At 34.9% G+C, this 12,173-nt stretch overlaps 1 protein-coding gene across 6 annotated transcripts in view; it reads left to right on the top strand.

The window, feature by feature from the left end:
- The window catches only part of MKLN1 (muskelin 1), a 318,843-nt gene that overhangs the window by 206,342 nt on the left and 100,328 nt on the right, over positions 1-12,173 (top strand). For 5 of the 6 annotated variants that reach the window (XM_023514182.1, XM_023514183.1, XM_003791612.3 and 2 more), the window contains 2 exons: positions 7,750-7,859; positions 9,676-9,868. In XM_023514182.1, coding sequence (XP_023369950.1) covers positions 7,750-7,859; positions 9,676-9,868 — 303 coding nt within the window. Of the gene's footprint in view, positions 1-7,749; positions 7,860-9,672; positions 9,869-12,173 lie in introns of all 6 variants that reach the window. The other variant, XM_023514186.1, reaches the window with a different exon arrangement.

Here is a 12,173-nt window from a genome sequence, read left to right as displayed (position 1 = left end):
TTGTTAAAAAATCATTTTGGTAAAGGACTTGAGTGATGTATATATAGTAGTTCGCCTTTGGTGGTAATTTAGCACAGATTTTTATTTGGCTGAGGTAAATCGTTAGAATTTGTCTTAAAAGAAAAATGTGTTTGAATATTTGATTTCTGTAATATGTAGTACAGTGATAGATTTGAAAGTTCTTGCCTTATTTAAAAAACAAGTTTGTTAATGCAGTCTCTAAATATAGTCAGCCTTCAGTTTTCACAGTAGATGGAGGGACAGAAGAAGAGCAAGTAAATGGGAGGTAATCTCTAAGTCCTACATTGACATCTAAGGATAATAATTTTCATTATATGAAATATATTCAGTAGTCAGTAATACCGAATATTTGGTAAGTTTTTCTTAAACCAAATACAAGTAAGAGTGTGGTTATAAATTATTAACAAGGAAAATAAGCCCACATTTTTATTGTGTGGGAAAGGTTAGCTTTTAAAATCTATTATTGATAATCTAGAGTGGCAGCATGGCTGAATTGATATCGTCGGCTGCCTGCCTGCAGGTAAACTTTTCTTCCCTTTCTTAAGTTGCCTTTTGTGTAAAATGAGGATGATAAAACCTTCTCTGCCTAATGGTAGGTTGCTGTATTGGGCATTTTCCCAAGTATCTATTTAGTTGTGAGACTGTGGTTTTTGAATTTGAAGCTCATTTTAAGAAGGAAATGTTTTTATTTGAATGTCTCTTTTGTGCATTTTTATATTTATATTCTTAAAGCTCTTATTTACATGCCTTCTTACATATAGTATTTTAGGTACTATAGAAAAAAGATGCATGAGTATAGTTTGAACCATCATGTCATTTCAGCAATCATTATTTAGAGCTTGTTATGTTTTTATTGTTTTTAATGGTTTTGTGAGTACTTTCACATGTGGTAATCTCATTAGAACACGATAATGGCACATAAAAATCTGTCTTTTTTCAATTGTAAAAACAGAGGGTAGAAGTCAAATGACCTGTCTCAGCTACATGGCTAGTACGTGATAGAGCAAAGACATAGCATTTGATATATGACAACACTTTTGGATTTGTGCTTGTATTGCATTAATAATAATACTAAGGAGAAGAACTACTACTCTGTATCAAGGGCCCGCCTAATACTCCGTGAGACAGGTGTGGTATTCATTTTACAGAGGAGGAAACTGAAGTTTAGAAGTTAAATGACTTGGCCAAAACCATACAAGTAGTAAAACACAGAGTTAGGATAACAAACTCAAGTCTACTTCCGAAGGTTGGGTTCTCTTACTGTTGTGAGATATGTAAATATTATTTCCTTAGGGAGATTGGGAAATCCTTGGAGACAGTACGTTGTCTTCTGTTTTCTTAAATTTTAAAGCACCGATCAATCTGCTTGCCTTATTACAAACATCATATGTGTACTTTTTGAATATACTGTATAAGAGTTTGTGGGACTAAATCAGTGGCTTCATGAACTTGCTGAGGAAACAGTTGCATCTTTACATTCTCTAACCTCTCTTGAATATATTTAGCCTATCTTTCATTATGTTATAAATGTAGCAATAACTCATAGTAGTAGTAAGTAATAGCATCTGTGACTTGTCACAGAAGTTACAAATTTTTCCCATCGTATTGCAGTGTGGCAAATACTACAAAAACTTTGAAATGATGGTAATTATTAGACCTGCCATTAGATCTTATTATTTAATGTAATAATAACATATATAATTCTATATAGTAATTTTATTTCTTCATTAATTTTATGACTATATTTCAATACAATTAGTTTAATACTGCATATTTTTCTTTGTACATTTAAAACTGGGGAGGAGGGGAGGGTAATCACAGGGTTCACCAAAGCAAGGAGCACCTGCTGGGATGAGGGCTTTGAAGAGACTTAGTGTGCAAATGGAAAGTTAGTCTTAGAAAGAGCAAGAGTGAGACCCCATCTCTAAAAATAGCCAGACATTGTGGTGCACGCCTGTAATCCCAGGTACTTGGGAATCTGAGGCAAGAGGATTGCTTGAGCCAAAGAGTTTGAGGTTGCTGTGAGCTATGACATCACATCACTCTACCGAGGACTACAAAGTTAGACACTGTCTCCCCCCGCCAAAAAAAGAAAGAAAGAAACTTGATTTGGGGTAAGTCCTAGACGTAAAAAGAAAAGAAAGGAGAGTTGCAAAGGAGAGTTGCAAATATTAATTGGGAGACAGGATTCCTGAGAGGAAGTTAAAGGTTTTGGGAGGGAAAACCTCAGTGGGAGATTAGATCAGAGGAAAGTAAAGATAAGGTGGAATGCAGTGAGGCTACTAGTTACAGATATGAGGTTTTACATCCTGATTCACAGGCAGGATAACAGCTGTGTGACAAAATTAGCAAGGGTAGGTAAAGTGCTGAATCTTGGAAAGATTAAGGGGGAGTCTTGGGTTTAGACAAATGGGAAGATGTGGATTTCTATAAAGGAGTCACTTGCAGCCTGGCTAGTTGTGAGGACTTTAGAGAGAGGCTTCAGCTCACCTGAATGTGGCATATATTCTGGATCCTAGGAATTATTTAGAAGTCTAGAGTGGGTACTGTCTGGGGAGCGCTCTGATGGTCTGTGTAGGAATGTGTGGCCCTTTAGGAAAGCATATGGAAAGTGACATTTTAAAAGTTTACTATTAAGAGGAAAATTAATACAGTAATACTAGCTAATAATAATAATGGCTAGTATTTATTGAGTACTTAATACATGCAAGTTACTGTGCTAAGTGCTTTATGTACTTAACCTCATTAATTTTTGTTTGTCTGAGACAAAGTCTTGCTCTGTTGCCTTGGCTAGGGTGCACTGGTGTCACCATAGCTCACTGTAACCTCATACTCCTGGGCTCAAGTGATCCTCCTGCCTCGGCCTCCTCAATAGCTGGGACTATAGGCATGTGCCACCACACCCAGCTAATTTTTCTATTTTTAGTAGAGATGAGGATATTGCTGTTGCTCAGGCTTGTCTGGAACTCTTGAGCTCAAGTTATCCTCCCACCCTGGCCTCCGAGAGTGCTAGGATTACAGGTATGAGCCACTGCACCTAGCCTCATTAATTCTTTAGTAAAATAGATACACTCATTCACAGTGATTAACCTTGAATTTTTAGGATCTTCCAGAACCTGATCTTAACATTACTAGCATCTTAAAATAGCTCTTTTAGTCATCTGGACAAGAGCTTCAGAAGTGATATTGTCAAAAGTACATTAAATGTGAGGCAGATGTATTTGATTGTGTTGAGATACTAATTTCTTCAAACCGAGAGTAGGAGTCCCACCATAGTATCCTTGTGTGCCATATATATCCCTCTTTATGAAAAAGCATGACAATCAGGGATCTTGTCATTGCCTTGTGGAGAAAAATGGCAGTTGAACCCTAGCATATGAACGGCTGGCCTTAGGATATTTCTTATTCTTTTATTTGAAATGGGAAGAGAGCCATCTTTTACCAGGGAACAAAAGAAAGTGTGTGTGGAGCTCTAAGTTACTTTTAGATTTCTTCCATATTTTGTGCATAGTATGTCTAATATGCATTATTAGTGGTTTAATGCCACCAAAAATCTTGAAAGGAGTATATATCATTCTCACTTTGTATATATTCCTTTCATCTATTGAAAATTAATTAGATTGTTTATTCATCTATATCATATGATGCCCTTTGATGAGAAGACTTCATAATTTACCTCCCTGTGTTTTTTCAAAGGCATTAAAAATTAAAACTTAACTTTATTCTAGAAATATTTCTATTGAACCTCTGAGTATACAGAATAAATATCACTAGAACACAAGTGTTTAAAAGTCTGTTTGGTTATTTGAATGGATATAATAGGAAGTGCCCCTCTCCTCCCCCCCAATGCCTAATTTGAACTTAGGCCTAGAAATCTTGAACTCATACTTGTATGTCTGGTTACATATATAGACTTATGTTATTGGGGCTTTGGGTTTAGGATTCTGTTTTATTCTGCCTCTTATACTACTTGATGGTTAGTAGAAACAAACACCAAAACACAATGATAATTCAGTATTTGTTAATATAAAACTTTTTGAAATTTCTGTTGCTTACACATCCACATTAAACATCCCAGGTGTTCTTCTCATGGCTAGTTGCCTTTGTCTGTCTTCATTCACACAGCTTCCTTAGATAACAGCAGTATAGGAAAGTGTGAGACCTACTATGTCTTACCTCCTTATTACTCTGATATACCAAAAAGAGTAATGAACTTGGAAATCAGTAGACTGGGTATTAGCTGTTGTGGATGTTCTGTTTTGATACTTTATCAAGACTTGACAAGTGTTAGTTTCTTAAAAGTAATTGCATTGTTGACTCTGAAGCCATGTCAGTGAACTTACTCTTTACATTAAAAATTCAGTTAATCTTGGACTTTTATCCGTGTATTATTTTGTTCATTTAGAAAATACTTCCAAATGTTGAAAATTTAATTATATAATATTTAAAATCATATTAATTAATGTCACCTCCAATCTTCTCAGAAAAACCTAAGTATTGGGGAAGCAGTCAAGTCACAGTGGCAGATACCTGTCTTCGAAAACTCTCATTTTCTCTCGAAAGCTCGAGTTTTATCCTTGATAGCAAGTATCATTAGTTGTTTTCCTTGAAATGACAAGTAAATGTCTGGTAAATACTAAATCTAAGTAATCATAGGCTGTCAGTTTCTGTGAAAACTATTGGTTAATTTAATTCACAAGTCAAGGGCGGCACCTGTGCCTCAAAGGAGTAGGGCGCCAGCCCCATATGCCGGAGGTGGCGGGTTCAAACCTAGCCCCAGCCAAAAACCGCAAAAAAAAAAAAAAAAAAAAAAAAAAAAATTCACAAGTCAATTATCCAAGTCCTTTTCCTTGAGATTACCATTTGCTTTCTTATGCAGCAAAAGTGCTTTATATATACTTCCCATTTTGTCACACAGGATATTATGTATACTTAATGAATGATAGGAATTTAATTTAATTTTACTACATCAGTAAAAATGAATTCTCTCTTTTTAACTACAAACTTGTGGTGAGGACTATAGAACATTTTATGCTCTGTTAGGGACTACTAGTATTTTATGGCTCCATTACTTCAGACCATGGAGCCAGCATTTTTACTCATCATTACTTTAGTACTAAAAGTGTATTATCAGTGTTATAAAAAGGCTGACAAAGTCCTAATGTTATGAAAAATAGTTTTGACGACATTGGACCTCCTGAAAATATTGTGGAGATCCCCAGGAGTCCATGGATCATGCTTTAAAAACTCTAGTCTGTTCTATTATTGTTGATGTGGAATATTATCTTTGTCATATATTAAATTCCTCTGAATACTCTCATCTGTTCCACTCTACTTATTTACTTTACTATTCCTTCACTAATATAGCTAAGTTATAATCACTGTACATTTATGGTATACTTGTGTTATTTATTATTTTGTATATTCTTGAGTTATCTACCTTTTTAGATCAGTTTGTTCAGTTATATATCAAGAAAAAGTAAATATAAACCATGGGGGTTTTGATTGAGATTACATGAAATTTATAATTAATTGGGGAAACTGTTTCAGCATGTTTACAACATTGAGTTTTTTCTATCTAGGAACATAATGTATTCCTTTCATTTATTCAGTTCTTCCTTAAAATTATATATCTTCTTAAATATTACATATTTTGTTGAGTTTATTCTGAGATATCTTTATCTTTCTTTGCTATTATAAATAGGACTTTTTGTTGCATTTTCTTATTGGTTATTGTAGGTATAGGAAAAGTTGATTTTTGTAGTTTTAAAAACATTTTTTAACTGACTCTCTTGAATTTTCATCTTTAAGTGATTTTATTTTTTGAGACAGATTTTTTTTTCTATTTTTTTTGTTGAGACTCACCCACAGTAGGGTGCTATGACATCACAGCTCACAGCAACTTCAAACTCTTGGGCTTAAGCGATTCTCTTGCCTCAGCCTCCCAAGTAGCTGAGACTACAGGTGCCTGCCACAATACCTGGCCAATTTTTTGTTGTAGTTGTCATTGTTGATTAGCAGGCCTGGGCTGGGTTCGAACCCACCAGTCTTGGTGTATGTGGCTGGCACCCTAACCATTGAGCTATGGGCACCAAGCCAGATTTTTTTCTTAATTTGCTCTTTTTCCTCTTATTCTGTGTTGAATAGTGGAGACATTGAGTCTCTTTGTCTTGTTCTGACTTGAGTGGGAATACTTAATATTGCTCCATTAGGTTTAATTTTTAAGGCTTTGATGCCTTTTTAAAAAATTCAGATAAGGAACTTCCCTATTGCCTTATATTCCTTATATACTAAAGGTTTTTTTTTTCTCTTTCCAATATTCCATCTTTAATAGTATAATTAATATTTGCATTTAATATTAAATCACCACACTCTTCATTTGCCTCATCAATTTCTCTTTCTATTTGAACTGAGGCATTCCTATGTATTAATACTGTACATAATGGGAAGACAGCTGAAACTGCCAGATATTTATACTAAAGGTTTTTAAAAAAAATAATAGAATATGCATCTTATTAATTTGTATTTAGCATCTATTAAAGTAATCAAGTATTTTTCCTTATTTTTTAAAGATAATAAATTACATTAATATAGCTCTTGTTATTGAACCATCTTTCTATTTCTGGAATGAAATCTATTTGGTCACTAAGAAACCTGATAGAATTTTTTTACAACTTTTTTTCTTTTCTTTTTTGTTTTTGAGATAGTCTCGTTTTGTCACCCTTGGTAGAGTGCTGTGGTGTGATAGCTCACAGCAACCTCAAACTCTTGGGCTCAAGTGATTTGCTTGCCTCAGCCTCCCAAGTAGCTGGGACTACAGGCGCTGGCTACAACGCCTGGCTATTTTTAGAGACGGGCTCTAGCTCTGGTTCAGGCTGGTCTCGAACCTGTTGACCTCAGGCAATCCACCCGCCTCGGCCTCCCAGAGTGCTGGGATTACAGGTGTGAGCCACTGTGCCCAGCCTACTTTTTTCCTTTTCATTTGACTATATATTTATAGATGAAATTGGCCTAAATCCTTTTTCTTCTGGTTTTGTTTTCTGGGTTATGCCACTGATAAGTAATTGATCTTTTTTTTCTTTTTTTCTTTTTGGAGACAGAGTTTCACTATGTTGCCCTTGGTAGAGTGCTGTGGTGTCACAGCTCACAGCAACCTCCCACTCTTGGGCTTAATTGATTCTCTTGCCTCAGTCTCTCAAGTAGCTGCGACTATGGGTGCCCACCACAATGCCCGACTATTTTTTTGTTGCAGTTGTCATTGTTGTTCAGCTGGCCCAGGCAGGGTTCGAACCCACCAGCCTTGGTGCATGTGGCTGTCACTGTAACCACTGTGCTATGGGTGCTGAGCCAGTAATTGATCTTTTGATCTCTTTTTATAGTCTAATCTAGTTTGAATTACAGTATGTTACAGTATGTGTAATAATTATCTGCTGCTTGTAGGTTTGGTAAAATTAACTGGTGAAATCATCTAATTTTGCTTGGGTTTATTTGGGAGTAGATATATGACTATTTTGAATTTATCTTACATTGTTTTTATTAACTAAGGAGACTTCATGAGGGCATGCGTCATATCTTTCTTTTTACTACTATAGCTTTAGCACTCACTGTGCTGCCCAGAAAATTTGGTGGATGAATCCTTAGAGGCTTATGTGGTGATTTTACTTTACTAAAATTTTATTTGAACTATGTTAATTTTTTTCTTTCTGTTTTTGTTTTTCTTCTTTAAAGTTCCACTCTTGTCCTGGGGGCCTAGCTTTAACTTTAGCATCTGGTATGTTGAACTTAGCGGCATTGATGATCCTGATGTAGTACAACCCTGTCTCAACTGGTACAGCAAGGTAGGACTGTATTTTAAAATCCCAACTCTGTGGTTAATGCTTGTAAAGGGAAAAATGCATCAATCTTTTGTTTTTACTGAGAATCTTCTTAATTTAAGATATTGAAGAGAATAATAATTGTAATTATTAATTAGCCAGCATTTATAGTCTGTCAACTCTAAGCATCTGGTAACTCATTTAGTTGTTATCACTCTGTGAGATAGGTACAATTATTATCCCAGTTAATTTACAGATGAGGAAATGGAGCCCGGAGAGGTTAAATATTTTGGCAAGGGTCACACAGCTATAAAGTGCTATAGCCAGTATGTGAACTCAAGCAGTTTGGCTTTGTAGTCTGCTGTTATGTTATTGTTCCCATGTTCCCCTGAATTTTGTTTTTAACCTATGTTGCTATAAATACTCTACGCATAGGTTTTTAGTGGCGTAGTTTTGCAGCCTGGGGGAAAATTGATGGTTCACACTTCTAAAGTCAACCTGATTATAAGGCATCACTGTTAATATAACTACCAAGAGTGAGTTTAAGAAGCTACTAATGTAAAATTAGTATGGCTATGAGAGTCATTGTTTTTTTGATGTGATAAAATCTCCATTAATTATAGCATGTAAGGAATAGATATTTAATCTTGATTAGTCAAAAAGTCAGTTGCCAACTGATTTGTGTTTTAAGTCTTAATAAATCTTTCCAAAGTCATCATTTTATTTTCTTGCCTTTTTGAAGTGTAATGCTTGTAAGTAAATCATTGTTTGTCATTTGGTTATAATGCAGTACTTCTGTATCATCTGTTTCTTTGTACAGCGGTATACTTACAAAATTTGAGGTAATCCCAGAAGATATCCTTGAGGTTATGTTTTTTTTAAAGTCCTTTTTATGAACTTGTATTCTTGGCATTTGTCCTGTTAGGAGAAAAATTCAGTAAATTGAGTGCCCACTTTTTGGATTCTGGTTTATTGAGATGTCTGCTTTATAGCTATTTAATAGATAAAGTAGCTTGGAAATAGCTACTTAGTTAAAGTAGTTTTTCTAAGCAGGCTTAGAAAATGATGAAATTTACTTTCCTTATGATTTTTTTTTTTTTTTTGAGACAGAGTCTCAAGCTATTGCCCTTGGTGGAGTGCTGTGGCATCACAGCTCACAGCAACCTCAAACTCTTGGGCTTAAGCAATTCTCTTGCCTCAGCCTCCCAAGTAGCTGGGACTGCAGGCGCCTACCACAATGCCTGGCTATTTTTGTTGTTGTTGTTGTTGCAGTTGTTATTGTTTAGCTGTACTGGGCCGGGTCTGAACCTTGGTATATGTGGCTGGTGCCCTTTATGATGATTTTTGAGTCATAAAAAGTGTTTGTAAATTTGAAATACCTATACATTTGATAATACTTGTCATTTAAATAATAGCTTATTATTTAAAACCAAAACCAAAAGCATAATGTAAGTTACGTATATTATTCAATGAGTTATGTGCTCTCAGTGCCTGCATTGTAATATGATTAGTGGATGTCAAGGGAGTTGTAATTTTTCCAGTCTTCAGTGGGCTTTAATAAACAGCCTTTCTGCTTTTTTCCCGTGAGAGTTTAGACTCTGGAGTTAGGTTTAGTTTCATCTCTTTTGACTACATACTTTGTGGTACTTGAGCAAGTTGTCACAAGTGGCTAAGCTTTGCTATCTGAAAGATAGAAATAATGATAAAAAGCGGATAGAATTAATATATTGCCTGGCAGATAGTAAATGCTCAATTTAGTTATTTTCACTGTTACTGTTATTTCCTATATTAACAACTAAGCAAATCTCTTCTTTGCATGCTTTCTCTTGTGTTCTAGTAGTACCGTGAACAGGAAGCCATTCGCCTTTGCCTAAAACACTTCAGACAGCACAACTATACAGAGGCTTTTGAATCACTGCAGAAGAAAACCAAGATTGCTCTGGAACATCCCATGTTAACAGATCTTCATGACAAACTGGTTTTGAAGGGTGATTTTGACGCTTGTGAAGAGTTGATTGAAAAAGCTGTAAATGGTATGAAACTAAGATTGGTTATTATGGTAATTTCAAGTACATATAGAAAATTGTTTTTCAAAAAGAACATAGACTTACACTCATTTTTTCTGTTTTTTTTACTCTATAAAGATTGTTAGCTCCCTGGATTAGGTGCTTATTTCATGAAAGATTGATTCATAATGTAATGGGATTTTTAAAAAACTGAATATTCTTAAACTCAGGTGTCTAGAGAAGCCTTGCACCTAAGAGTAATAATATTAAGTAGCATTAAACCATGTTAGAAACAATCTTTTGGTGTTGCCTTCAGTTTTATGGGCCTTTTCCTTTAAGTATGTTTGTTGATAGCTACCAGTATTTATTCTTTCATAGTGTAATTTTGAGGGGAGGGGCTTGGATAGCTAAAAAGTGTTATTAGTATACAATTACAGTGAACAAGGAAGTTTATATTGAGAACATCTTTGTGGTGTAAATCTATAATTGCTAATTTTCTTATGTGACCTATAATCTGGCTTTGAAAGAAATGTTAATATTTAAATGTGTATATAATCTCCTAGAGTAACTGCTTTGGATGTTTAAGGTCTGATATGTTTGCTTTTATATATTTTAATCTTGTCATTGTTATTGTCATCTGCCATTATTAGGTACTCATATTTATCAGGTATTGGGTTGAATATTTATAACTAAAGATAACAAAGAACCTATAACATGTACTGTCTTCTTTAAGGTTAGTAATTTAAAGTTAGTTTAAAATGAATTAGTTCCAGCTCACTTTGTTAAATATATTGACAACCCTGCCTCTAATTGACAGCCCTTGTACATTGCTATTGCTTATTTAATTGATGATAATACTTGCAAATAAATTATTGGTATGTTTGAAATAGATTATACTTCAGAGTACAAACAAATAAGACATATATGATAATCTCTTACCAAACCATTAAAACTCCACCAGGGAAAGTATGTGTGTGTGTGTCCACGCCATTTCTAAGAGTGAATTTTTTATTTTTTTACCTCATAGAATGAAAGTGGAGTACATGATTTTATGGGTTTTTTTGTTTTGTTCCAAATAGTTATCATTAAAGCATTTGATATTATTTTGTGAAGGGAAAGTAAAACAGCAAAACAACAACCATAAGTAACTGTATGTAATTAACAGGCTAAAAACAATTATACTTTAAAACTATCTCCTTAATAGTGTATTCACTTGATTAAGAGAAGCTATTAAAATCATGTGCAACTTTGGTTACCACAAACACTTTTCTGTCTGCTTCTAGAAAGGAACCTCGTTTAGGGAAACTGGTAGTAATTCAATACTTGCAACTTAGAGCTGAGTTGTAGTTTTTGTACTACTGTGGTCTCTCCTCAACTTGCCTGGAACGCTCTTAGTTCATGAACATTCCTTTCAGGTCATTCAGTTTGCTGCTGACTTCACTGATGATGATTTGTTGGACAAATAAGGAAGTAAACAGTGCTGTTTTTTGGCTTCTGCTCTACCAAAAACATAGCAGAGAAGGACAAGAAGTTCCTGCCTGCTAAATAAGAAAGTCTAGAGAATCAAAAGCATCTTCTATTGAGCTTCTTATAATGGAGGAAACAAAAACTACTGTTAGTATGTTAATCAGTATGATCGTGAAGTCTGTATTTTAAGAAACTGCCAAGGTATACATATTTTCATAATCTTGTTTGCATAGAAACGTCTTTGTATTTACATTTAATTGCATCATAGGTGTTTCCTGAACCAGTAATCATTACTTCCTCTCTGACAATGCAGAATCCAGGTATGATAGGCACAAGTAGTAACTTAGGAACAGGAACGTTATATTTAAAGAGGTAGAGATTGTACTGAAAACCTCCCTTGTTTGCTTTTGTGAGGTAAAGGAGACATAAAGTTTAATACACAATGGTCTTAAAATTTCAACTTGAAATTTCTGCCTTCCTCTCTCTGATTTTCCTTCTTTGTTTTTCTTTCTCTTACCCTGCCTTTTATCTCTACTCTGTCACCTTTTGGATGATACAGTAGTTGTTAATTATAGGCATATCTTAGAGATATTGTAGGTTTAATTCCAGACCACTGCAGTAAAACAAGTACAACAGTAAAGCAAGTAATAGGAATTTTTTGGTTTCTAGTGTGTATAAAAGTTATATTTATACTTTGCTGTAGTCTATTAAGAATGTAATAGCAGGCTCGGCGCCTATAGCTCAACCGGCTAAGGCGCCAGCCACGTACACCTAAGGTGGCGGGTTCGAATCCCCCCGGACCCGCCCGGACCTGCCAAACAACAATGACGGCTGCAACCAAAAAATACCCAGGCGTTGTGGCGGG

Source organism: Otolemur garnettii, unplaced genomic scaffold (assembly GCF_000181295.1).
Source record: "Otolemur garnettii isolate 467f Iridium unplaced genomic scaffold, OtoGar3 scaffold00049, whole genome shotgun sequence".
Lineage (NCBI taxonomy): Eukaryota > Metazoa > Chordata > Mammalia > Primates > Galagidae > Otolemur > Otolemur garnettii.
The sequence above is the reverse complement of the archived record's forward strand: the minus strand, read 5'-3'. Positions and strand labels throughout refer to the sequence as shown.